The following is a 26,064-nucleotide window of genomic DNA, read 5'->3' on the forward strand; positions in this document are numbered from 1 at the left end:
GAAGCTGGAGAAGCTGAGTTGAGTGGAGTTTCCCCAGGTATCAGAAGGCTTTTCCTGCCCCTGCCCACCACCCCTGCAGCATCTCTTCCCCATCCTCTCACTCCCAGTCCTCACATCTGAGGCCCCAGCTTCTCTGAACTCTACTGCAAGTTCCTGTCTGGGTAACATGCTCTCCTACCTCTGGTCTTTAACTCTGTGTCTCATTCTCTACTTGTTGACCTCTTCTTGAAGTGCAAGCCAAACAACTTTTCTAGGAAGCCTTTCCTAAGATACCTGAGCCTGGACCTCAGTTACAGCGTTTGTCTTACTGTCTTGTGAGTGCTTATTCATTTCCCTGCTTTCTCCATAAAACTGCAGTCTCCCTGAGAGCAGAGGCTGTGCCTAGTGTCTGCCTCACATCAAATGCTCCATATGTGTGGAGTAAAAAATGGACCACATGACCATGTGTACCTAGGCTCTTTTAGCTGGCCAGTGTACCTAAACTCCTTTAGTTGGTCATGTGTACCTAGAACACAAACTCTCCTCACAAGCAAAGGAAGAACCAGGGGACGCCTAGACTCATGAGTAATGCCTCTTACAAAGGTCACATGCCGAAAGAAAACATTGGGCCCCTAGAACATACCTGTCCATTTATCTCTGCCCAGGCTCCAGGGACTTTATCATGACCTCGGATCCAGTTATGTAAAGCTTCAGCAGACTGATTCCAAGAGATCTAGGAATGTGCAAAGCACAGGTTGAACTTCTCAAGTCTCAAAGGCAGTAGAAACATTTCTCTTCATCAGTGGCAGACATGGGTAGGGATAGGGCAGGGGGCTTGGAGATTTTCCTTTCATTGAGGAAATGGTACACTGAGAACTGCTCGAAGGTGGGGGACAGTGAATTCTGAGATGCGTAACTGAGTTGATATAAATACCTTAGCATTTTCCTTTTTCTGGATACCTTCATATGTTGCTCCTTCTTCTGACTGGGGAATGCGAGGAGCTTTACCATCAGCTATGAGTTGGACAGCTTCCACCTAAAGCCAAACATGTTACCGGTGTTAGAGTCCAGTGGTCAACAATGACATGGTCTGTTTAACTGAAGTTTCTGTTTAACAGAATTACTACATATAAATCTGTCCAGAGAGTCAGACTTTGATAAAATAACTACCATTTCTTTGAATCCATAATTGTACCAGGCAGTGTGTTAGGTGGGGCTTCCCAGGTGAGAGAGTCAATTCCTAGGCAGGTTGATAAGAAGTCCGGGGTTCCCCAAGGACAGAGGGGTCTGGGGTTCTCAAGGAGGAGCTAGGGGTCTGGAATTGTTAGCCCCAATCTGTAAGAGAGAAAGAAGCAACAAGCAGACCATCTCTCTACTGAAGGCATCCCTCCCTGATCTACATGGGGGTGTAGACAGACTTTACACCAAAGCTTCCCTTCCTTGGTCGGACTTAGTCTGTTCCTTACTGATGCAGGCGCTGTACTCGTCCCTCCCAGTTCTACCACCGAGGCAGGGCAGAGATGCACCAGGGGTAGACCTGATGACATCCTAGACTGATGTCCAGTTCCTCACCATTAAAACCTTGCTTGCCTCTGATGCCACCTGAGGTGCAATCAGTAACCTTCCAGAATGCTTCCCAAGCTAAGACTGCTGGGGGAAACATTCGGCACAACCCTGAGTATATTCCTGACCACAATAAGACCAGTATGAACATAAAACTGAGATGTTTCTTCCAAGCATCACCACACCGGAATAAGCAATAGCAAAAGAGATGGTGAAGGGCTGGCCAGTGAGGAAAAATTGATTTTTGTCCTCGAGTTATTAGGGCCAGTCCTTCCATTTCATTCCCACAGATTCCACAGAAAGAATATCTAAGGAGTTGGGACAAAAGCCACTGGAAAGCCTCCTCTGGCCCATTAAGAGCTAGCATTACCAACGGAAGAAACCCATTGCACTTCCAATCTGAGTAACCTTTAACCTCAGAGATGCTCCATCTAGCTTCTGAACTTTTGACTCCTAGCAAGGCTAGGCGCTTCCTGACTACCAATCCAAGTTGGGGTCCTAAGTAACAGTACACAGTAACAGCATAGATCACAAGTCCCTTGAAAGTCTGTGATCTGACAGATAGGTTAGTAGTTCTAATTCCCAAGGACTTATGAAATGGTCAAAGAAACTGGAAAGTTTGACTGAGAAAGGAGAGTTCAGTCCACACTCTTTGCCCATTTCTGGTCGGTCCCTGAAGGATACGTTGGGTGCTTCTTGGCATTGGCAGGTCGGTATAAACCCCCGATAGGTTTCTGCCATAAGCCATATGAGGTCACGGCAGAACCTCAGAGCAGGGCTCCTCCTCACTTGTTTTGCTCAAGGAGTGTATTCATTCACACAAGCATACTGTAGAGTTAGTAAAGTACAGCAGAAAACGTGTTTGCTAGGAGAACAAAGAACTAGAGCTCCAAGCATCCTTACCTTGTCCTGAAGAATCCCGGACGAACCCCAAGATGAAAGGTTGTTACTGAACCATGAAAGACGCCGGGATTCTTGGCCTCCGGGGGAGCAGAATTCAATCCGGGGCCAGAGACGAGGCTTGATCGCTCAGAGCTTTTGTGTAATAAAGTTTTATTAAAGTATAAAAGAGATAGAGAAAGCTTCTAACATAGACATCAGAAGGCAGCAGAAAGAGTGCCCTCTCGCTAGTGTTAGCAATGGAGTTACATACTTTCTAGTTAGTTATTACAGTGAATCAGGAGAATATCTGGAGGTTGTAAAGACATTACTAGGCCCACTCCCATAATTTACATTTTAAGATAACAGGATTAACCAGAAGGTTTTTTCCAGAAACTGTCCTCAAGCAGGATATATTACTGTTATATAATCCTAAGGAATGTAGAGGGGAAAAAAAGTTTGTCCTTTCCTCCTTGAGAATTCCAGACCCCTCTCTCCCTGGGGACCCCCAGACTTCTTATCAACCTGCCTAGGAATTGACTGTCTCACAGGCGGCGCTAGTAGTAAAGAATCTGCCTGCTTGCCAATGCAAGAGGCATAAGAGACTCAGGTTCAATCTCCAGGTAGGGAAGATCTCCTGGAATAGGAAATGGCAACCCACTCCAGTATATTTGCCTGGCAAATCCCATGGACAGAGGAGTCTGGTGGGCTGCAGTCCAAAGGGTCGCAAAGAATTGTACACAACTGAAGCGACTTAACACACACACACACACACACACATGGGTTAGCTTCTTTATGTAAAATATCCTTTGGTGGCTCAGAGAGTAAAGAATCTGCCTGCAATGCAGGATACCTGGGTTTGATCCTAGAAGAAGGAAATGGCAGTCTACTCCGTATTCTTGTCTGGAGAATTCCATGTACAGAAAAGCCTGGTCAGCTACAATCCATGGGGTCACAAAGAGTCGGACATGACTGAGTGACTAACTAACATCACACAAGTCCTACAAGGTGGATATTATCAGTCTTGTTTTACATAGGAGGTTGCAAAAAGCCTCAAGCAACTAGCTTGAGAAAAAGCAACTAGCTCAAGATCACAGAGAAGGCACTGGCGACCCACTCCAGTACTCTTGCCTGGGAAATCCCATGGATGGAGGAGCCTGGTAGGCTGCAGTCCATGTGGTCGCTAAGAATTGGACATGACTGAGCAACTTCACTTTCACTTTTCACTTTCATGAACTGGAGAAGGAAATGGTAACCCACTCCAGTGTTCTTGCCTGGAGAATCCCAGGGACGGGGGAGCCTGGGGCTGCCATCTATGGGGTCACACAGAGTCGGACATGACTGAAACGACTTAGCAGCAGCAGCAGCAAGATCACAGAGATAGCTGGTAGGTGTCAGAGAAAGGTCTGTATCCAGATCTATCTACTGTCAATATCCAGCCTGCACTTTTAAACATGACTCCTTTATTTAAACACATATCAATCTTCTCTTGCTTTTTCAATGGAAATTTTAGGAAGATAATTGTAAAATAAGTCATTGCAGGTTATTTCTGCTCATCATGATGATTCTAGAAAATAATACATTGTTATGTTTAAGGAATTCACCTTGCTTTATAGTTTAGGACACCTGGAATAAAAAAAAAATTAAAGTCTGTCCATGAGTCTGATTGCCTTTGGGATGTGTCCTGTGTCCCCTTCTGTGCACCATTTATTTTTACCTTGAGTTGAGAGCCTGTGTCCTTCACTGGGAAACCTATGTGAGCTCATGTTCTCAGTTTTCTCTCTAAATACTCACAGCTAAGTACTCCAACCTCTTCAAGAGCATGTGGAGGGAGCCACCTGGGACAGGTTCAAGCTAAGCTCATTCATTCCACCCATTTCTGGCTATAATCCAGGTTTGCACAAATGCTACTGAACACACAGAATACTACTTTGATTATAATGATCATTTTGAGCACCTACTGTGTACCAGATGCTTTACACAAATGTCATTTAATTTTCACAACAACAACCTTGTAAGTCAGGCAGTAGTGTCCACATTTTATAGATGAGGAAACCAAGGCTAAACAGGCTAAATGACTTCCCTCTTTAAACAAATGGTAGAACAAGAACTACTCTCTTAATCATTGTGTCAGTCACTCAGTCGTGTCCAACTCTTTGTGACCCCATGGATTGTAGCCAGCCAGGCTCCTCTGTCCATGGGATCCTGCAGGCAAGAATATTGGAGTGGGTTGCCATTTCCTTCTCCAGGGGATCTTCCCAACCCAGGGATCAAACCCAGGTCTCCTGCCTTGCAGGTAGATGTCTTACCGTCTGAGCTACTAGGGAAGCACCCCCCCCCCCTTAATCATTAAATGATAACAAACAAAATACTGCTCTCCTCTCTCCTAAATCAATGGCTGCTGTTTTATATTATCTTATTGTCCACCTCTGTGCTGTACTTTTACCATATCAAACACTAGAAGATATTAAATAATACTGAAATTATCTTTCAATGTTTTTACAGGTTAATATATCACTTTTTTATGATGTGCATGTTTTGAGTTTTTAATTCAGAGCATACCTGAACAAATAAAGCAGTGTCAAATTTTGCCTTATCACATAGACTGATTTTAAATGTTTTTGAAGGAAGTCCAAATTACATAGCAAAATTTCTTCACATTCTGCTACTTCTTAACAATTAGTCATTATAAACAGGATGGAGATCCAAACAGGTGGTAAAATAAATGAAGTTTGATGACTACCTTATCCAGTTGATCACTATCCTCAGAAGAATAAGTCAGCTTCACAGAATAAGAAATTCTGAAGTTCAGGTTTCCTCCCTCAATATACCATCCTATTAGTAAATATAATAAAATCTAATTTTGTTTTTCAGACTTATTTTTAGTAAAAAGTCATAGGAGCAAATTCTCAATAAAAGAGAAACATTGCCAAAACTTTAAAGGTTTACTAGATTCTCCTTGATGGCATAATTGTACTGACCATGGCCTTGATTCCTTCTGGAAAAAGAAATCGATTATAAAGCGCATCTACTGTATCATTGGGCTCCACATCACACGACCTCTGGAGAAGGATGGGTCCTGTGTCTAAACCGTCATCAGCCCAGAAAACAGAAAACCCAGCTTTCTTATCTCCCATGATCAGAGTCCTGTGAAAAGAGTTGCAACGTAACACATTGGTTAACTGTATCATAAGGTGAATTAGTAACATGAAAGTACAATGTGGTCACAGTGGAAAATAGACAGTGAATGAAGCTACTGTGAAAATTAGAGCAGGGCCAGACGATATCAGCATTCAAAAAAATACAACTTAATGGCTCTGTGATTTTATACATCCCCATCTCTGTAATCTTTCTTATTAACACACAGTAATGAAAAGGCATCAGAGACTATCAGTACTATGTCTCACTGACTCCCAGGTGTTGGCTTTCTATTGCAACATCAAGTAATTTTGCCCACCAGGGCCCAATTCCCACATTGCACCTGACCCTGTATTAGGCAGAATAAGATCATGAAAGCTAAAACAGAGGATAGTCATTGCAGTGTTGAAAGGAGAATGATGTTTAATTTAGGTTGTATAATTCAGGTATAGGCATCACTTAGAGCTGGAATTAGATTGTCTATAAATAAATAATAGTAAAAGAGAGTGGATTAATTCAACTACTTGTATTACGTGTTCTATAAATTTAGCCTAAGAGGAAATACTGACCCTACAGACCTTACGGCTTCCCAGGTGGTGCTAGTGGTAAAGAACCTGCCTGCAGGTGCAGGAGACATGAGAGACTCGGGCTCAATCCCTGGGTCTGGAAGATTCCCTGGAGAGAGTCATGGCAACCCACTCTAGTATTCTTGCCTGGAGAATCTCATGGACAGAGGAGCCTGGAGGGCTACAATCCATAGCGTCACAAAGAATCAGACACGGCTGAAGCAACTTTGTATGGACACACACAGGCCTTATAATATATACAATAAACCAGATAGATGGGAATACATATATAAAAGCATATCAGAGAGCAGGCTAATATAGACAGAGTATGAAGTGATAGGTCAGCCATACTCTTCACTGAGATCATTGTTACCTCTCTGAGCTACTAGCCAAGAAGACCAACTCAATCAACTGACCAATCAATCAACTACTCATTGCAGAAATCTTGAGGAACTAATTGGCACTGTGTTATCAAGAGCCTTGAAAATATTCATATACTTTGAGTCAATGATTCTGCACATGGAAGCAATGTGAAATGAGAAAAAAATACATGTTTAAATACAAAGATATTCACTAAAGTACTATTTACAAGAGCCAAAAAGAAATCAATTCATGTAATCAGTCTTGAAGCATTGGGTTGGGCAAAAAGTTCACATGAGTTTTTCCATAGTATGTTATAGAAAAATCTGAATGACATTTTTGGTCAGCCCAATATAATTAAATGTTTTTCACCACATTTAAACCAAGGGTAGATTTTCTGCCTATATGATAACTTGACCCTGAGAGAGAGCTGGGGGTTATGCAGGTAAAGGAGAGATGGTAGAGAAGATGAGAAAGGCCCACCTTGACCCACAGGATAGTGTACCTATGATACTGGGCAGGAGCAGGCAGTGTTCTTGAACCTGGGCCTTATGGCAGTAAAAACGTTAGACCATAGTCCTTTCTCCCCTCAAGAAACTTAACCTTGAATGGGGGAAGATAGACCATGAGAAAGATAACTTCAGGTAATTCAGCATTTCCTGAAATGTACCTGAGATACTCTATGCAAAAAAAGTTCTATGGCCAAATAAATTGAGGAACACTTTGTACTCACATTCCTCCTTGGAGATTAGGATGCTCACATGAAAGCACATATTAAATTCTCTAAGTTCTGAGAAACAGAAATCCAGCATAAACCAGACTCGTCTGAACACAGGACCTTTGCTTGCTAAATACCTAGTTACATCCAGTGGAGCCAATAGGCCATAGAAGATTCTTGGGAATGCTGTTCTGGCTTATGCAGTACCTCAAGATCTCAGGGAGTTCATGCAATCAGGATCTCACAATTGTTCAAGCATACCTAGTTCCTTAATCTTCTAGGTTAAAAACAGAAAGATTACAGGCAACAGAAATGGGCCCATCTTGGTTATTTAAAGAAAAATCTCACCAGTTGATAGCAGAAGCTCCTCTGTGCCTGGGAAGGATAGACGGGTGATAAATGATGGAACCATGCTTGGGGCCATCAATTACATCCATGGGGATGAATTGTGTGCAGAAAGGAAGCACATTGAGCTCAGCACCCACGGATCTGTAGGCCTCTGCCACCTCCTTTATGGTCTTGCCCTTGACTCTCCATCTAGGGAACTTGAACACAGGGGTCCCATTTTTCTCTGCAGCCAATGCTGAGCATGAAAGAGAAGATTATTTTCATCAAAAAAGTTTGGGCCATAATTTTGTATTACTATGAGTTCACACATTGTAATTTCATGAAACATCTATAAATAAAACATGATGAAGAACAATTTAGATTCTGACCATCTCATGGCCCAAGGTAGCTGCTTTAAGCCCCACTGTATAAGTTTAAGGTGTACAGCATAATGATTTGACTGACATACATCATGAAAATGATTATCAGAGTAAGCTCAGTAAACATTCTTCATCTGATATACATACAAAATAAAGGAAGTAGAAAAGATTTTTTATTATGATGATAATGCTTTGGATTTACCCTCTTAACAACTTTCATATGTAACATACAGCAGTATTCATTATATTTATCAGGTTGTACATTATATCCCTACTCCTTACTTATCTTATAATTGGGAGTTTTTACTTTCTGACTGCCTTTATCCAATTCTCCCAGTAACAGGAACTAGAATAAACACCATAGCTGCTTCTTTCAAGAAAATAAACTTAGAGTTATCATAGATATTATTTCCCAACCAATATATTGCATCATACCAGTGATTTATAAAGATTCAAGTCACAAGCCAAGGTTTCTAGATGCTAGTTCTTATTCTCTACCTGTAGACTGTTTCTACTGGGTTGACCAAAAAGCTCATTTGGGTTTTCTGTACCATCTTACCAAAAAAATGAACCAACTCTTTGGTTAACCTAATACCTGTTTCTTGCCCTTTTTTTCAACATAGCTAAAGTGAGCAAATCAGAATCACACTGTAGGTTTGCTTTGAGGATGGCTATTTTCTTTACCTACTGTTAAGAGTCAAGCAGCCATCGCTATAATTTGTCTGAGATAAATGTGTTCTTTATAAGTCCACATCAATTGCTATCATTGGATGTGGGCTTCCCTGCATTCATATTGGCACCTCTGCATCAGACATTATTCTACATGTCTTATAGAACCTTTGGAAAGTCAAAAGCGTAACTCAGGAAAAACATATGCTTGGAAATTCCTCTGATGGACCTGATGATTACCACATTGGTAAGTGGAGAAACTCAGTACAACGGGGGCCTGCATCTTTGTCTTGAGGCCCACAAGAGAAGGGAGAATGTTTGAGTCTGTATCCACCATACAAATGGACTTGGCCTGAGAAGGCCAAGTGCAGAGTCCATGATCCAGTTGCTCCAAGATACACTCACCAAGTGGGTCAGCTTTTCCATCTTTGTCTGGAACTGTGAACACTCCCACGACTCGGTGGCCTTCTTTGCAGAGATGACTATAGACCTCCTGTCCAAAGAGGCTCTGACCAATAAGTGCTACTTTCAACTTGTTTTTGAAACAAACCTGTGAAACAATTCAGTAGTGACAGATATTAGTATGGATGGGTTTCCCTGGTGGCTCCATGGTAAAGAATCCGCCTGCAGTGCAGGAGACACAGGTCTGATCCCTAGGTGGAAAAGATCCTCTGGAGAAGGAAATGGCAACCTACTCCAGTATCCTTGCTTGGGAAATCCCATGGACAGAGGAGCCTGGCAGGTTACAGTCCATGGGGTCACAAAAAAGTCAGACACGCTTTAGCGACTAAACAACAACATTAGTATGGATAGAAGATACACGGATAATAAATAATCTTTTCTCAATAATACCAGATAGTAAGGACTACAAAAGGCTTAAAGGTTTACAAAGTAAAATATTTATTGACATACACTGAACTCAGACTACATGCTACATACTGCAAGTAATTTCACACCTAAGTATTCCTCATTTTCCCTTTGTTTTCACTCACATGATTATTCATTATAATCATTGAGATTGCATATATTTTTACAAGGTATTTCAACTCCTTGATAAAATGAAACCAGATGTTAACAAATAAGCCCAAGTTTCACAGTTAAAAAGAGTGTAATTCTCAGCAAGATCTACCTCAATAAAACAATGGTTTTATGCCCCACAATTTAGAAATAAGAGCTGATTCATCTCTCACCTCCAAAAAAAAGCCAAGAATCAACATCTAGTAAAATATAGAGGCCAAAGCCTAGTGCCACCCACCCCTTATTAGTTGTGTGACCTCAAGTAAGTGACTTCTATTTGCCTTTTTTTCTCATCTATAAAATGCAGATAACACCAACTCACACAATTCTGATTGAAGTAGATGACAATATCTATTAGGCTTAAAGCAGTGTCTGACACACAGCACTGTGTAAGTAAAAGCTTTAATAATGTTTTAAAGGTTTTGCCACATAGTAGACAATTCTATGTTTTTTCACATAGTCTAGAATTCCAAAATTCTTGGTAAGTAATAGTAATCTAAACTCATTTGGTTTCAAGATCTGGATTGATCTAATAAAATGTTTTTCTATAGTCTTTGAAGGTGTCTTATAAATTAACACAAAATCATTTGGCTTCAAACTTGACTGAACTGACAATACTATTTATAGTCTTTAATATAGTATGCTTTGCTGCAGAGAAAATCAATCATGTGCTTAGTTACAGATACTAACCCAGACCCTGCTATAAAGTGCACGTAAGTTTCTACGTACCATACAAACTCTATTAAATGTGAATAACTCTGAACCCCAAACACATTTGGCCCCACAGGTTTTAGAGAAGAAATTGAGGTCTGCCCATTATTTCATTCATTTAATCTTCACAACTATCCTGTTTTCTTACCCCTCATTTTGTATCATTCTATGAATGAAGAAACCAAGGCTTAGAAAAATCTAGTTTATCACCAAGGTCATACTGGCAAAACAAGGCAAAGGTGGGACTTGAATCCAGGGCTGTCAGACTCCAAAGCCCACATAGGTACTTAAAATGAGCCAGCACTGCCCATCTCTTCCAACTTATTTTTTTCAAATTAAAAAAAGAAATTGGAGTATAATTGCTTTACAATGTTGTGTTAGTCTGCCTTCTTTTTAGAACACTACAGTGATGCACAAAAATACACTGATGGCCAATAAATATAAACATCATATAGATAAGAATGGCACTAACAGAGTTAAAGTTTTTAAGGACTGTCTTTAAGCAATTATACCTTTTGTAAATTCTCCCAAGAGGAAGTCTTTTCACAAAGCTTAAGGTAACGTGTTGACGTGACGATTGTTAAGATGGTGAAGAGAGTCACCAGGTGAAGCAGGCTGGATGCAGGATTGTGCATGTAGGGATGGTAATCAGAGAGTCATGACCTCCTATGTGAATCCTGTTTTGGCAAAGAACCAACCCCGGCTCCCCAGAGTTCTTTTCATCTTTCATTCCACCACATTAGAATTCAGCTCCACAGGATTTGGACATAGAACATTTTTCCTTCAGTTTGAATAGGATTCATTAATGTTCCAGAAAGTCATTCTAAATTAGCAAAGCCTCACTGTTAAACTCTGACTATAAGAAACTTAAATTTCCCTTATTTCCTATTTTATTTATTTATTGGTTTAAATTTTTTTAATTAAAAAAATTTTTTTAACTTTTTATTTTATATTGGAATATAGCCAATTAACAGAGTTGTGATAGTTTCAGGTGGACAGAAAAGGGACTCAGCCATACATATACATCTATCCATTCTCCCCCAAACTCCCCTCCCATCCGAGTTGCCACACTGAGTGGAGATCGCTGTGCTACACAGTAGGATTTCGTTGGTTATTCATTTAAACTATAGCAATATGTATATGTAGGTTCCAAACTCCCTAACTATCATGTCTTCCCTTCATTCTTCCCTCCTGGCAACCATAAGTCATTGTCTGTTTCTGTTTTGTAAATAATTTGTATCATTTCTTTTTAGATTCTGTAGAAATATCATATGACATCCCTTATATAGGAATTCACTTTACTAAGGGCATAAATGACATCCCTTTTTAGGCATGAACTTAAAAGCATGCAGGTTCACACCTTCCCTGTGAGCTCATAATTAATCAATTAGGGTTTGGGTTTAAAAATTCCTTTCAAGGGCCAGCCAAAGTTTCTATCCCCAAAGAGCCTAAAGCTTCAACATCTAACAGATTCTTACAAACAGACAGATTTACTCTGTAAGAACAGCTCAATTTGCCTACAGATAACACGTAACTATTCATTTCCTCTCATTCAAAAACTCAAAATGTTTGGTAAATACTCTATTTTCAGATCCTATAATTAATGCTGTTGCTTGATACAGAACCAATGCGCTTGCTAGCCTAGAAAATTTGGCTTTTACCTCACACCATTACCAATGCCAAATATTTTAAGACTTCCTAAATATTAGTCGTAAAACAATCAAGGGCCATGAGGATGAGCTGACTCAAATGTAGTGTGCCCCCAGCTGTCATCTCATTATTGGGATTTCAATTCCTAAATCAACAGTCCCCCAGAAAGTGTTTAAAGAAACCATGTCAGTATCTCTGGAAATTCTACATTCACTGAAACACTTTCTGAGCTTAGTGGTAAAACTGAAACTATAAAGGCAAGTTTCTAACAGAAAATTTCAGAGTTAATGATTTTAAGTGTTTATCGTGAGTTAGTATAATTCTAAAGAACTGTACTGGGATGTTTTACTTTAGTCTTATTTCTCCAAGTATGATCTGAGGACTGACGGTCCGTGTTGGCAGAATCAGCTGGAAGGAAATGTTAAAAATGTGGTTTCCTGGGTCCCACCCCTGATTTACTGAGTCAGACCCTCAGGAAGTTGGCATTAACTCAAAAGCATATGAGGAAGTTTGGACCCTGTCTCTGCACCATATTAGCCCAGGAAGCTGCATTTTAACAAGCTCTCCATTGACTGACAGGCATATGCAAATCAGCAAATCTCTGGTGTTTAGAGTGTGTGTCCATCCCTCCAAAATGTGTCTGCCCTGGGGAGTCTGGGTCAGAAAGAAGTGGTGAAGTAATAGCAAACATTTTAATGAAACCCTGGGGTGTGTCAGGTATTTAATATATGTTATCTCATTTTGATTGCCCAATGACTCTCAGAGACAGCCATTAATAAGTTGTTTTACAGATGAAGTGGAGAAGGGGATGGCAACCCACTCCAGTATTCTTGCCTGGAGAATCTCATGGGCAGAGGAGCCTGGCAGGCAACAGTCACCAAGAGTCAGACATGACTGAAGCAACGTAGCACAGATGAAGAAATTAAAATAGAGAGATTAAGATACAGCCTGGAGTCCAATCATTACTAAGTGGTAGCTCTGAGATTCTAACCCAGTTATCACGTCAGTGCCATCATTCTTCTATAACACCAGCTGCTGGGTATCACTTAAAATCTGAATAATAATAGTAACTTATCCTATAACTTACTATTATTATTGTCATAAGGATTTAGTGGGATAAAGCCTGTAATGTGGCAATGCGTGGTGTGTGGCAATAGTAAATGCTCAAAAAATGAAAACTATACAGAAGAACTATACAAAAAAAGATCTTCATGACTCAGATAACCATGATGGTGTGATCACTCACCTAGAGCCAGACATCCTGGAATGTGAAGTCAAGTGGGCCCTAGGAAGCATCACTACAAACAAAGCTAGTGGAGGTGATGGAATTCCAGTTGAGCTATTTCAAATCTTTGAAGATGATGCTGTGAAAGTGCTGCACTCAGTATGCCAGCAAATTTGGAAAACTCAGCAGTGGCCACAGGATTGGAAAAGGTCAGTTTTCATTCTGATCCCAAAGAAAGGCAATGCCAAAGAATGCTCAAACTACTGCACAATTGTGCTCATCTCACACACTAGCAAAGTAATGCTCAAAATTCTCCAAGCCATTTCAACAGTACGTGAACTGTGAACTTCCAGATGTTCAAGCTGGATTTAGAAAAGGCAGAGGAACCAGAGATCAAATTGCCAACATCTGTTGAATCATTGAAAAAGCAAGAGAGTTCCAGAAAAACCATCTACTTCTGCTTTATTGATTACACCAAAGCCTTTGACTGTGTGGATCATAATAAACTGTGGAAAATTCTGAAAGAGATGGGAATACCGGACCACCTGATCTGCCTCCTGAGAAATCTGTATGCAGGTCAAGAAGCAAGTTAGAACTGGACATGGAACAACAGACTGGTTCCAAATAGGAAAAGGAGTACGTCAAGGCTGTATATTGTCACCCTGCTTATTTAACTTAAATGCAGAGTACATCATGTGAAATGCCAGGCTGGATGAAACACAAGCTGGAATCAAGATTGCTGGGAGAAATATCAATAACCTCAGATATGCAGATGATACCACCTTTATGGCAGAAAGTGAACAGGAACTAAAGAGCCTCTTGATGAAAGTGAAAGAGGAGAATGAAAAAGCTGGCTTCAAACTCAACATTCAAAAAATGAAGATCATGGCATCCAGTCCCATCACTTCATGAGAAATAGATGGGGAAACAACGGAAACAGTGAGAGACTTTATTTTTGGGGGCTCCAAAATCACTGCAGATGGTGACTGTAGCCATTAAATCAAAAGACGATTGCTCCTTTGAAGAAAGCTATGACCAACCTAGACAGCATATTAAAAAGCAGAGACATTACTTTGCCGACAAAGGTCTGTCTAATCAAAGCTATGGTTTTTCCAGTAGTCATGTATGGATGTGAGAGTTGGACTATAAAAAAAGCTGAGCACCAAAGAATTAATGCTTTTGAACTGTGGTGTTGGAGAAGACCCTTGAGAGTTCCTTGGCCTGCAAGGAGATCAAACCAGTCCATCCTAAAGGAAATCAATCCTGAATATTCATTGGAAGGACTGATGCTGAAGCTGAAACTCCAATACTTTGGCCACCTGATGTGAAGAACTGTCTCCTTGGAAAAGATCCTGATGCTGGGAATGACTGAAGGCAGGAGGAGAATGGGACAACAGAGGATCAGATGGTTGGATGGCATCACCAATTCGATGGACATGAGTTTGAGTAAACTCCGGAAGTTGGTGATGGACAGGGCGTGCTGCAGTCCATGGGGTCGCAAAGAGTCAGACATGACTGAGCGACTGAACTGAACTGAACTGAACTGAAATGTCAGCTAGTATTCTTATTATACTACAAGTAATACCCAGGTAAATAAAAACGATGATAATGAACCTTTCCTATGGGAGTGTACCATGAGGCAGGCACTCTATTGAACCCCTTTCACTAATTAAAAAAATGTATCAAATCCTTATCATACATCATTAAGACTCACTGTGATCCATTTTACAAATGAGAAAACAGGACTCAGGGAAGTTAAGTAACCTGGCCACAGATAATAATAATAATCATCTCAGATCAGATCAATCACTCAGTCATGTCTGACTCTTTGCGACCCCATGAATCGCAGCACACCAGGCCTCCCTGTCTATCATCAACTCCCGGAGTTCACCCAGACTCATGTCCATCGAGTCAGTGATGCCATCCAGCCATCTCATCCTCTGTCGTCCCCTTCTCCTCCTGCCCCTAATCCCTCCCAGCATCAGAGTCTTTTCCAATGAGTCAACTCTCCGCATAAGGTGGCCAAAGTACTGGAGTTTCAGCTTTAGCATCATTCCTTCAAAAGAAATCCCAGGGCTGATCTCCTTCAGAATGGACTGGTTGGATCTCCTTGCAGTCCAAGGGACTCTCAAGAGTCTTCTCCAACACCACAGTTCAAAAGCATCAATTCTTGGGCGCTCAGCCTTCTTCACAGTCTAACTCTCACATCCATACATGACCACAGGAAAAACCATAGCCTTGACTAGACGAACCTTTGTTGGCATAGTAATGTGTCTGCTTTTGAATATGCTATCTAGGTTGGTCATAACTTTCCTTCCAATTTCATGGCTGCAGTCACCATCTGCAGTGATTTTGGAACCCAAAAAAATAAAGTCTGACACTGTTTCCACTGTTTCTCCATCTATTTCCCATGAAGTGATGGGACCGGATGCCATGATCTTCATTTTCTGGATGTTCAGCTTTAAGCCAACTTTTTCACTCTCCACTTTCACCTTCATCAAGAGGCTTTTTAGTTCCTCTTCACTTTCTGCCATAAGGGTGGTGTCATCTGCATATCTGAGATTATTGATATTTCTCCCGGCAATCTTGACTCCAGCTTGTGTTTCTTCCAGTCCAGTGTTTCTCATGATATACTCTGCATATAAGTTAAATAAGCAGGGTGACAATATACAGCCTTGACATACTCCTTTTCCTATTTGGAACCAGTCTGTTGTTCCATGTCCAATAATAATAAGGAGTAAAGGCAGGATTCAAACTCAGATCTATTTCACTTCAGCAGATGTACTTCTATTGCTTTCCTGTGTTGATGGTCTTCCTCCTCCCATCTTTTCTTTTTTTTTTTAAAGAAAAATTTGGCAATAGTTTGACAGGTCAGTTATGGGATACAGTTTCATCAGACTTTCTAATGGATTACCATGGTGGTCCTGACATGGGAGACAGTTATCATTTGTTAAAGGGTGAAGGCTGGTGACCAGAGGACATTCTTTGAGATACTCTCAGTGCTTGTTTTGTTTGTTTGTCATAGTCAGAATTTATTAGGATTTGCAGAAGCATGAGAGGATGTACCACAAAAGTTTGACTTTACAACGAGGAAGTATGGTATCAATGTACAGTGTTGTCAGCAAAACTGGGATACAGAGCAGAGGTTCACATTTTTTAAAGCTGATGGATGACATCTACTCTTAAAATAAAATCCTTAAAATAAAAATGGGGAGTCCAGCAGAATCTGTTACATCTGAATCGGTGATGCCATCCAACCATCTCATCCTCTGTCTTCTCCTTCTCCTCCTGCCCTCAATCTTTCCCAGCACCAGGGTCTTTTCCAAAGAGTCAGCTCTTGGCATCAAATGGCCAAAGTATTAGAGCTTCAGCAACAGTCCTTCCAATAAATATTCAGGGTTGATTTCTTTTTGGATTGACTGAATTAATCTTACTGTGCAAAGGACTCTCAAGAACCTTCTCAAGCACCATAAATCAAAATCATCAACTTTTGGGCACTCAGCCTTCTTCATTATCCAACTCTCACATCTGTACAGGACTATTGCGTGGTGAAGTGAAGTGAAAGTCGCTCAGTCATGTCTGACTCTTTGTGACCCCATGGACTGTACAGTCCGTGGAATTCTCCAGGCCAGAATACTGGAGTGGGTGGCCTTTCCCTTCTCCAGGTGGATCTTCCCAACCTAGAGATAGAACCCAGGTCTCCCACATTGCAGGCGGATTTTTTACCAGCTGACCCACCAGGGAAGCCCAAGAATACCGGAGTGGGTAGCCTATCCCTTCTCCAGGGGATCTTCCTGACCCAGGAATTGAATCAGGGTCTCCTGCATTGCAGGAGGATTCTGTAACAACTGAACTATCAGGGAAGCTCCCTGTTGCATGGTAGGGGCTGCAAATCAGTGACCTGACAAGAGGATTATATTTGGCCCACAGAACATTAGTAAAAGAACTATGATAAGATTTTTGGGAGGTTTTGCATTAGCAGGCTGAATTTCTGACTTCTCTTTAAAAATCAGGAGGCTTGTCAACCATGATCAACATTTCCAAGTGGCAATGGTCAGCTGGAGCTGACCAGGGGATGCTGTCCTTCAACTCTGAATGTGGTTTACTCAGTCCAGCCCAAATGCCTCATTCGTCTTACCTGTGTGGCCTCTGTGGGCATTTTTGTTTGGGATTCCTACGCTAAAGGCAACCAGAAGAGTCCCTGTCCTAGTTTGGTTGAATGCCTATTCGTATTTTATTCCCCATTTGTATTTCCATTTTGTTATTATTCTTTACCTAAAGGCAAGTTTAATCATTTGTCCTAGTAATCTATGAACTCCTTGAAAGCAGGGACTATTTATCTCTTCTTTTTTTTCCTTCTTTTTTGGCTATGAGACTCTGAAAAAGTTTTTTAACTTCTCTGCATCTCAGTTTCCTGTTTTGTAAAATGAGCATATTAATATTACTTACCTCACTGAGATGTTATGAAGACTAAATGAGTATATGCAAAGCATTTGTAACAGTACCTGTTGCATATAAAGTCCTAGACCAATGGTATTTATTATTATTTCTTCAGGATTTAGACAGTACATAATATATATAAGTGCTCAGTACATAATATATAATTTAATGTGGTTTGAAGTTGAATTTGAGGGTCCTAAATTAAACTAGACACCAAAGCAGAGGGTCATGCAATAAAGAAACAAGTCAAGGACCTAGTTGCTAGAACTAGGATGTAAAGTCAGTACTTGGTTCTAAGAAGCAGGGAAGGGTCCTCTTGAAATGGATCATAAAGTAACCCCAAGTCCTGAACCCAGAGCACCAGTCATGCTTGTCTCAGACACTGGCAGAGGAGCTAAGTAACAGGTTGCCAAATAAATATAATGCCTAAGTAGCCCCCGTCATTGGGAGAAATTAAGAAGCAGTCAGCCAGGCAAGATACTGGAGGTGGACAATAATAGCTCATTGACAAGGGTTTTATTGCTAGATACAGTGAGAGTTGGACTGTGAAGAAAGCTGAGTGCTGAAGAATTGGTGCTTTTGAACTGTGGTGTTGGAGAAGACTCTTGAGAGTCCCTTGGACTGCAAGGAGATCCAACCAGTCCCTCCTAAAGGAGATCAGTCCTGGGTGTTCTTTGGAAGGACTGATGCTAAAGCTGAAACTCCAATACTTTGGCCACCTCATGCGAATAGTTGGCTCATTGGAAAAGACTCTGATGCTGGGAGGGATTGGGGGCAGGAGGAGAAGGGGACAACAGAGGATGAGATGGCTGGATGGCATCACCGACTCGATGGACGTGAGTTTGGGTAAACTCTGGGAGTTGGTGATGGACAGGGAGGCCTGGCGTGCTGCGATTCATGGGGTCCCAAAGAGTCAGACACGACTGAGCGACTGAACTGATAGTTGCACTATTTAAAAAGATCCAGCCATATCATTAAGCTGAGATCATTAAATAACTGTAAGGCCATTTCTTTAAGACAGAGAATTAATTATGCCAGGAAGTGTTTTAAGTAAATTTTCTCCTTGGATTTTATTAAATTCTGAGAGATTTTTTTTTTTTCATTCTTCCTTGATTCTGGTTTAATACAAACTCAAAAGTCCTGTGTGATTTTAAAAAGTTTTTTAAGATGAAGGTACAATGTATAAAAAAGATCTTCATGACTCAGATAATCACGATGGTGTGATCACTGACCTAGAGCCAGACATCCTGGAATGTGATGTCAAGTGGGCCTTAGAAAGCATCACTACAGTGGAGGTGATGGAATTCCAGTTGAGCTATTTCAAATCCTGAAAGATGATGCTGTGAAAGTGCTGCACTCAATATGCCAGCAAATTTGGAAAACTCAGCAGTGGCCACAGGACCGGAAAAGGTCAGTTTTCATTCTCATCCCAAAGAAAGGCAATGCCAAAGAATGCTCAAACTACCGCACAATTGTGCTCATCTCACACGCTAGCAAAGTAATGCTCAAAATTCTCCAAGCCAGGCTTCAGCAATATGTGAACCATGAACTTCCTGATGTTCAAGCTGGTTTTAGAAAAGGCAGAGGAACCAGAGATCAAATTGCCAACATCTGCTGGATCATGGAAAAAGCAAGAGAGTTCCAGAAAAACATCTGTTTCTGCTTTATTGACTATGCCGAAGCCTTTGACTGTGTGGATCACAATAAACTGTGGAAAATTCTTCAAGAGATGGGAATACCAGACCACCTGACCCTGCCTCTTGAGAAATCTGTATGCAGGTCAGGAAGCAACAGTTAGAACTGGACATGGAACAACAGACTGGTTCCAAATAGGAAAAGGAGTACGTCAAGGCTGTATATTGTCACCCTGCTTATTTAACTTATATGCAGAGTACATCATGAGAAACGCTGGACTGGAAGAAACACAAGCTGGAATCAAGATTGCCAGGAGAAATATCAATAATCTCAGATATGCAGATGACACCACCCTTATGGCAGAATGTGAAGAGGAACTAAAAAGCCTCTTGATGAAAGTGAAAGTGCAGAGTGAAAAAGTTGGCTTAAAGCTCAACATTCAGAAAACGAAGATCGTGGCATCCGGTCCCATCACTTCATGGGAAAGAGATGGGGAAACAGTGGAAACAGTGTCAGACTTTATTTTTTTGGGCTCAAAATCACCACAGATGGTGACTGCAGCCATGAAATTAAAAAACACTTACTCCTTGGAAGGAAAGTTATGACCAACCTAGATAGCATATTCAAAAGCAGAGACATTACTTTGCCAACAAAGGTTCATCTAGTCAAGACAATGGTTTTTCCTGTGGTCATGTATGGATGTGAGAGTTGGACTGTGAAGAAGGCTGAGTGCTGAAGAATTGATGCTTTTGAACTGTGGTATTGGAGAAGACTCTTGAGAGTCCCTTGGACTGCAAGGAGAGCCAACCAGTCCATTCTAAAGGAGATCAGCCCTAGGATTTCTTTGGAAGGAATGATGCTAAAGCTGAAACTCCAGTACTTTGGCCACCTCATGCGAAGAGTTGACTCACTGGAAAAGACTCTGATGCTGGGAGGGATTGAGGGCAAGAAGAGAAGGGGACGACAGAGGATGAGATGGCTGGATGGCATCACTGACTCGATGGAGGTGAGTCTGGGTGAACTCTGGGAGTTGGTGGTGGACAGGGAGGCCTGGTGTGCTGCGATTCATGGGGTCGCAGAGTCGGACATGACTGAGTGACTGAACTGAACTGAACTGACAATGTATATACAATAAAACACCATTTTCAGAGTAAAATTCTGTGAGTTTGGACAATCATACAGTCATGTAACTCCTGCTACAATCAAGATATAAAACAATTCTATCATCTCGCCAAATTCCATTCTGTCCCTCTACAGTCCCTCCCTCCCCCTAACTCCAACCCCTGATAATCACTGGTCTTTTTTTCTATCACTATAGTTCACTCTCTCCAAAGTGTCAGATGAATGTGGCATGATATGTGCTCAGTTGCTCATTCGTGTCCAACTCTGTGTAACACCACGGACTCTAGCCTGCTAGGCTCCTCTGTCCATGGGATTTTCCAGGCAAGAATATTGCAGTGGGTGGCCTGAGGGGATCTTCCTGATCCAGGGATTGAACCCATGTCTCCTGTACTGGCAGAGGGATTCTTTACCACTGAACCACCTGAGGACCCATATAAATATGAAACACTTTGGGTTTATCTTCTTACATTTAGCATACATATTTGAGCTTCATCCCTATTGTTTTTATCAATAGTTCATTACATTTTTTTTTTCTGAGTAAGAGTCTACCATATGGATAGATATACCACAGTTTGCTTATCTTGACACCAACTGAAAGACATTTAAATAGATAATTATGAAGAAAGCCTCTGTAAACATCCAGGACAGGACCGGGAAGCCTGGAGTGCCGCAGTCCATGGGGTCGAAGGGAGTCTGACATGACTGAGTGACTGAACAACAACAACAACAAGCATCCATAAATAGATATTCCAATGAACATAAGATTTCATTTCTTTAGGGTAAATACCTCTGAGGGCAATTGCTGGGTCATGTCATAGGTGTATGTTTACCTTTATAAAAAAAAGGTCAGTTGTCCAAAGTGACTGTACCATTTTGCACTCCTATCAGCCGTGTTTGATTTAAAACAATTCTTATAGAATACAGTCTAAAGGATGGATCTCCATCTTCTACAGAGTAAAACACCCCAAATGCAACACCTAATATTCCATGTTCTCCTTTTGGCCACTGAAGAACTTGCCTTCTCCCCAGCCATATGGCACAGCTCTCCCACATGTATTCCTGGAGACAGACTCAGGCACCTGACCTCGGACCATGCCTGGTGCTTGCCCACTTGGGTGTTTTTGTTTATGCCATTTGCTACCTGGGATGTTCATCTTTTATTACTGAAAGCTTATATAATCCCACTATTGACATCTTTTCATCCTTCAAGAATCCTGTCTGCTTCCAAAAAAGACAATTAAAGATGTTGACAGAGGAGGCCAATGAAACAGGCAAACACAAGCCCCTTGCTCTCTGTACCATTCAACACAGATTCCCATGTGCCACGTAGCAAGAGAGAGCTAAGGAGGAGTCCAGAGCACTGCAAAGGAAAAACAGCAAAGTCTTTGCCACAACAGGTCTCTTTCCCCTTATTACAAAAATAACTAGAACTGGCAGCATGGGATAAAGTGAATTCTCATTACTTGTGGCTGTCTGGGAGACCAAAGCTTTCCCATTTATGCAACTTTTGGCCAGTTCTGGATGCGACTCAAGACCTCTCTGCTCCAAGTTTTTTTTTTTTTTTTTTTAATATCTGGATAGGTACACATGCACACATGACTCTAGCAGAGAAGAGGAATCAAAATGCCAACTCTTTTATAACACAGCAAACATGCACTTCCTATAAAAGAGATGAGGTACATGGGATGGATCTGTTTTCTTCCCTTAACAGCTCGGACTCTGCCTAGATGCATAGATGCATCTCTTCCCCAGGCCCCCTGAAGTGCTGAAGTCAGCCCCACATGCAACGTGTCCGCCTTCATTTCATCGCTGGAGAAGCTGATGCAATTCCAAGGCGCCGGGCCGGGCCAGGCCAGGGCTCTGTTCTTGCATCATTGTTTACCAGTATTCCAGGGTGGCTGCTTCTGCAGCGCCTGGTAATCGTAGAAAGCTTGCCATCTGCAGCTCCGGAATAATGAGCTGGCAGTCACCGGCTGGGACTGCCATTGTGTGAATGGGCACTGCATGCCCATCGGGAGCGCTGACACCTGTCGGGCTGCGGAGGAGGACCCGGTCGACTTGATGCCACTCTCCTCCAAGAGGTGGACTCGGTCCTGGACCTCCGCTCCATCTCGTAACCAGGCAGGGGTCTCAGCATTGAAATGAAAGCTGAAAGGAAGCCGATTCTGTGCCCCTGGTCGATTGACTGTTTCCACCCTGTCAATCCCAGACAGACATCCTCAGCCCCTCCCGCTAGAGGACAAAGGCTCGTTCGACAAGCCCATTCGGGACCCTCCTACGACCTTTACCTCCACTCTACCAGTTTAAAACAAACAAACAAACGTTGTCTTGCAAAGTAAACAGCTGCCCACCCTAGCCCCGCCGCCCGGCCCACCCCGAATCTGGAAAGCAGCCCCCGGGTGAGAGCCGGGACGCTCGCCCGGGCGAACTCACCCGGCCGGTGGAGAAGCGCCTGAGCGCCTGGCCGCCCCGCCACAACATGCTGGAAAGGAGCGCTCGCGCGGGCAGCCCGGGAGCAACTCAGCCCAGACTCGGCCTGCAGCCTCCGGGTCCCCGGCGAGTCCCGGGACCCCCGTTACGACCCCGCCCCCTCGCCTGGCCGGGCTCCCGCGGCCAATCCCGTGCGACGGGGCGGGGCGTGCGCTGATCTCCCGGAGCTGCCCTGGTGTCCAGCCAGAGGGACGGCTTCTGGCGGCTGCCTCTGTTCCACCCTCACTAGTTGAGGGATCTTCTACCAGTTACTCACACTTCTGAGGTATATAAGGATCTGCCTTAAAGGTCAATCTGACACCCCAACTCATGTCCTTAACACAGTCCTGAAAAGACAACGTGGAGCCACGGAAGTAAGGGGTGGGGGCACCTTCGCAACGTAAGGGTCCCGATTCCTACCTCGTAGTCTAATAAGAACATTTAATGAGATTGTGTATAAAGCACCTGACAAAGGGCCTGGCACAGAGATGATCCCTGATAGACGACAGACAGATAGATGGGTCCTTTCCCCTCACCTCCCTGAAGAAATGCTCAAGGCAGGCTTTAGTTGAACACCTGTATCAAACACAACTCCTTAGCCTGGCATTCAAGGCATCTGTAGTTTGGCATTTACTCTTATTTCTTGCAATTCCTTTGCACCTGTAATTCAGTCTGAATGTAGTACTTGTCTATGATTTCTTGGACAATACCTCCCAGGAAAATTTGCCGCCTGACCAAATTCCTTCTCTGCTTAAAGGTATACCTCAAATGTTGCCTCCTGGAGAAAACAAATGTTTTCCAGATTATTTTTCCTCCCCCACCTCCTGACATCCCCAAAGTAATCTTTCACTCCTCTGAACTGGGAAAGATTTTTCCCTATGCATGTCTTCAGTTCAATTCAGTCGCTCAGTCGTGTCCGACTCTTTGCCACCCCATGAACTGCAACATCCCAGGCCTCCCTGTCCATCACCACTCCCGGAGTTTACCCAAACTCATGTCCATTGAGTCAGCGATGCCATCCAACCATCTCATCCTCTGTCGTCCCCTTCCCCTCCTGCCCTCAATCTTCCCCAGCATTAGGGTCTTTTCCGGTGAGTCAGCTCTTCACATCAGGTGGCCAAAACAAAGTATTGGAGTTTCAGCTTCAGTTGATGTTGAAGGTTCAGCTTAAACATCAGTCCTTCCAATGAACACTCAGGACTGATCTCCTTTAGAATGGACTGGCTGGATCTCCTTGCAGTCCAAGGGACTCTCAAGAGTCTTCTCCAACACCACAGTTCAAAAGCATCAATTCTTCGGCGCTCAGCTTTCTTTGTAGTCCAACTCTCACATCCATACAACTCAAAGGTCCATTGACTAGACGGACATTTGTTAGCAAAGTAATGTCTCTGCTTTTTAATATGCTGTCTAGGTTGGTCATAACTTTCCTTCCAAGGAGTAAGCATCTTTTAATTTCATGGCTGCAATCACCATCTGCAATGATTTTGGAGCCCCAAAAAATAAAGTCTGACACCGTTTTCCTATCTATTTCCCATGAAGTGATGGGACTGGATGTCATGATCTTCGTTTTCTGAATGTTGAGCTTTAAGCCAACTTTTTCACTCTCCTCTTTCACTTTCATCAAGAGGCTCTTTAGTTCTTCACTTTCTGCCTTAAGGGTGGTGTCATCTGCATATCTGAGGTTATTGATATTTCTCCTGGAAATCTTGATTCCAGCTTGTGCTTCATCCAGCCCAACGTTTCTCATGATATGAGTTAAATAAGCAGGGTGACAATATACAGCCTTGATGTACTCCTTTACCTATTTGGAACCAGTCTGTTGTTCCATGTCCAGTTCTAACTGTTGCTTCCTGACCTGCATACAGATTTCTCCAGGCAGGTCAGGTGTTCTGGTATTCCAATCTCTTGAAGAATTTCCCACAGTTTATTGTGATCCACACAGTCAAAGGCTTTGGCATAGTCAATAAAGCAGATGTTTTTCTGGAGTTCTCTTGCTTTTTCAATGATCCAGCAGATGTTCTCAGTTTGATTTCTTGTTCCTCTGCCTTTTCTAAAACCAGCTTGAACAGCTGGAAGTTCACGGTTCATGTACTGCTGAAGCCTGGTTTGGAGAATTTTGAGCATTACTTTTCTAGCGTGTGAGATGAGTGCAATTGTGTGGTAGTTTGAGCATTCTTTGGCATTCCTTTCTTTGGGATTGGAATGAAAACTGACCTTTTCCAGTCCTATGGCCACTGCTGAGTTTTCCAAATTTGCTGGCATATTGAGTGCAGCACTTTCACAGCATCATCTTTCAGGATTTGAAATAGCTCAACTGGAATTCCATCACCTCCACTAGCTTTCTTCATAGTGATGCTTCCTAAGGCCCACTTGACTTCATATTCCAGGATGTCTGGCTCTAGGTGAGTGATCACACCATCGTGATTATCGGGGTCATGAAGCTCTTTTTTGTACAGTTCTTCTGTGTGTTCTTGCCACCTTTTCTTAATATCTTCTGCTTCTGTTAGGTCCATAACATTTCTGTCCTTTAATGTGCCCATCTTTGCATGAAATCTTCCCTTGGTATCTCTAATTTTCTTGAAGATATCTCTAGTTTTTCCCATTCTATTGTTTTCCTCTATTTCTTTGCTTTGATCACTGAGGAAGGCTTTCTTATCTCTCCTTGCTATTCTTTGGAACTCTGCATAATCTTTCCCTTTCTCTTTTGCTTTTCTCTTCTCTTCTTTTCACAGCTATTTGTAAGGTCTCCTCAGACAGGCATTTTGCTTTTTTGCATTTCTTTTTCTTGGGGATGGTCTTGATTCTTGTCACGAACCTCCGTCCATAGTTCATCAGGCACTCTATCTTTCAGATCTAGTCCCTTAAATCTATTTCTCACTTCCACTGTATAACCATAAGGGATTTGATTTAGGTCATCTTAGGATGCCTCAGCATATTTGGAAAACTCAGCAGTGGCCACAGGACTGGAAAAGGTCAGTTTTCATTCTCATCCCAAAGAAAGGCAATGCCAAAGAATGCTCAAACTACCGCACAATTGCACTCATCTCACACGTTAGTAAAGTAAGGCTCAAAATTCTCCAAGCCAGGCTTCAGCAATACATGAACCGTGAACTTCCTGATGTTCAAGCTGGTTTTAGAAAAGGCAGAGGAACCAGAGATCAAATTACCAACATCTGCTGGATCATGGAAAAAGCAAGAGAGTTCCAGAAAAACATC

At 42.2% G+C, this 26,064-nt stretch overlaps 1 protein-coding gene across 1 annotated transcript in view; it reads right to left on the reverse strand.

The window, feature by feature from the left end:
- ALDH1L2 (aldehyde dehydrogenase 1 family member L2) overlaps positions 1–22,968 on the reverse strand; it is a 58,408-nt gene extending 35,440 nt beyond the window's left edge. The window contains exons 1-6 of the mRNA XM_019961230.2: positions 22,813–22,968; positions 8,985–9,129; positions 7,552–7,786; positions 5,403–5,568; positions 914–1,015; positions 623–712 (exon numbers count right to left, since the gene is read on the reverse strand). Of these exons, the coding sequence (XP_019816789.2) occupies positions 623–712; positions 914–1,015; positions 5,403–5,568; positions 7,552–7,786; positions 8,985–9,129; positions 22,813–22,860 (786 nt within the window). The 5' untranslated portion in view covers positions 22,861–22,968. The remainder of the gene's footprint in view (positions 1–622; positions 713–913; positions 1,016–5,402; positions 5,569–7,551; positions 7,787–8,984; positions 9,130–22,812) is intronic.
- Between the last annotated feature and the right edge of the window lie 3,096 nt (positions 22,969–26,064).

The sequence above is a fragment of the Bos indicus genome, chromosome 5 (genome assembly GCF_029378745.1).
Source record: "Bos indicus isolate NIAB-ARS_2022 breed Sahiwal x Tharparkar chromosome 5, NIAB-ARS_B.indTharparkar_mat_pri_1.0, whole genome shotgun sequence".
In the NCBI taxonomy this organism is placed as follows: Eukaryota; Metazoa; Chordata; class Mammalia; order Artiodactyla; family Bovidae; genus Bos; species Bos indicus.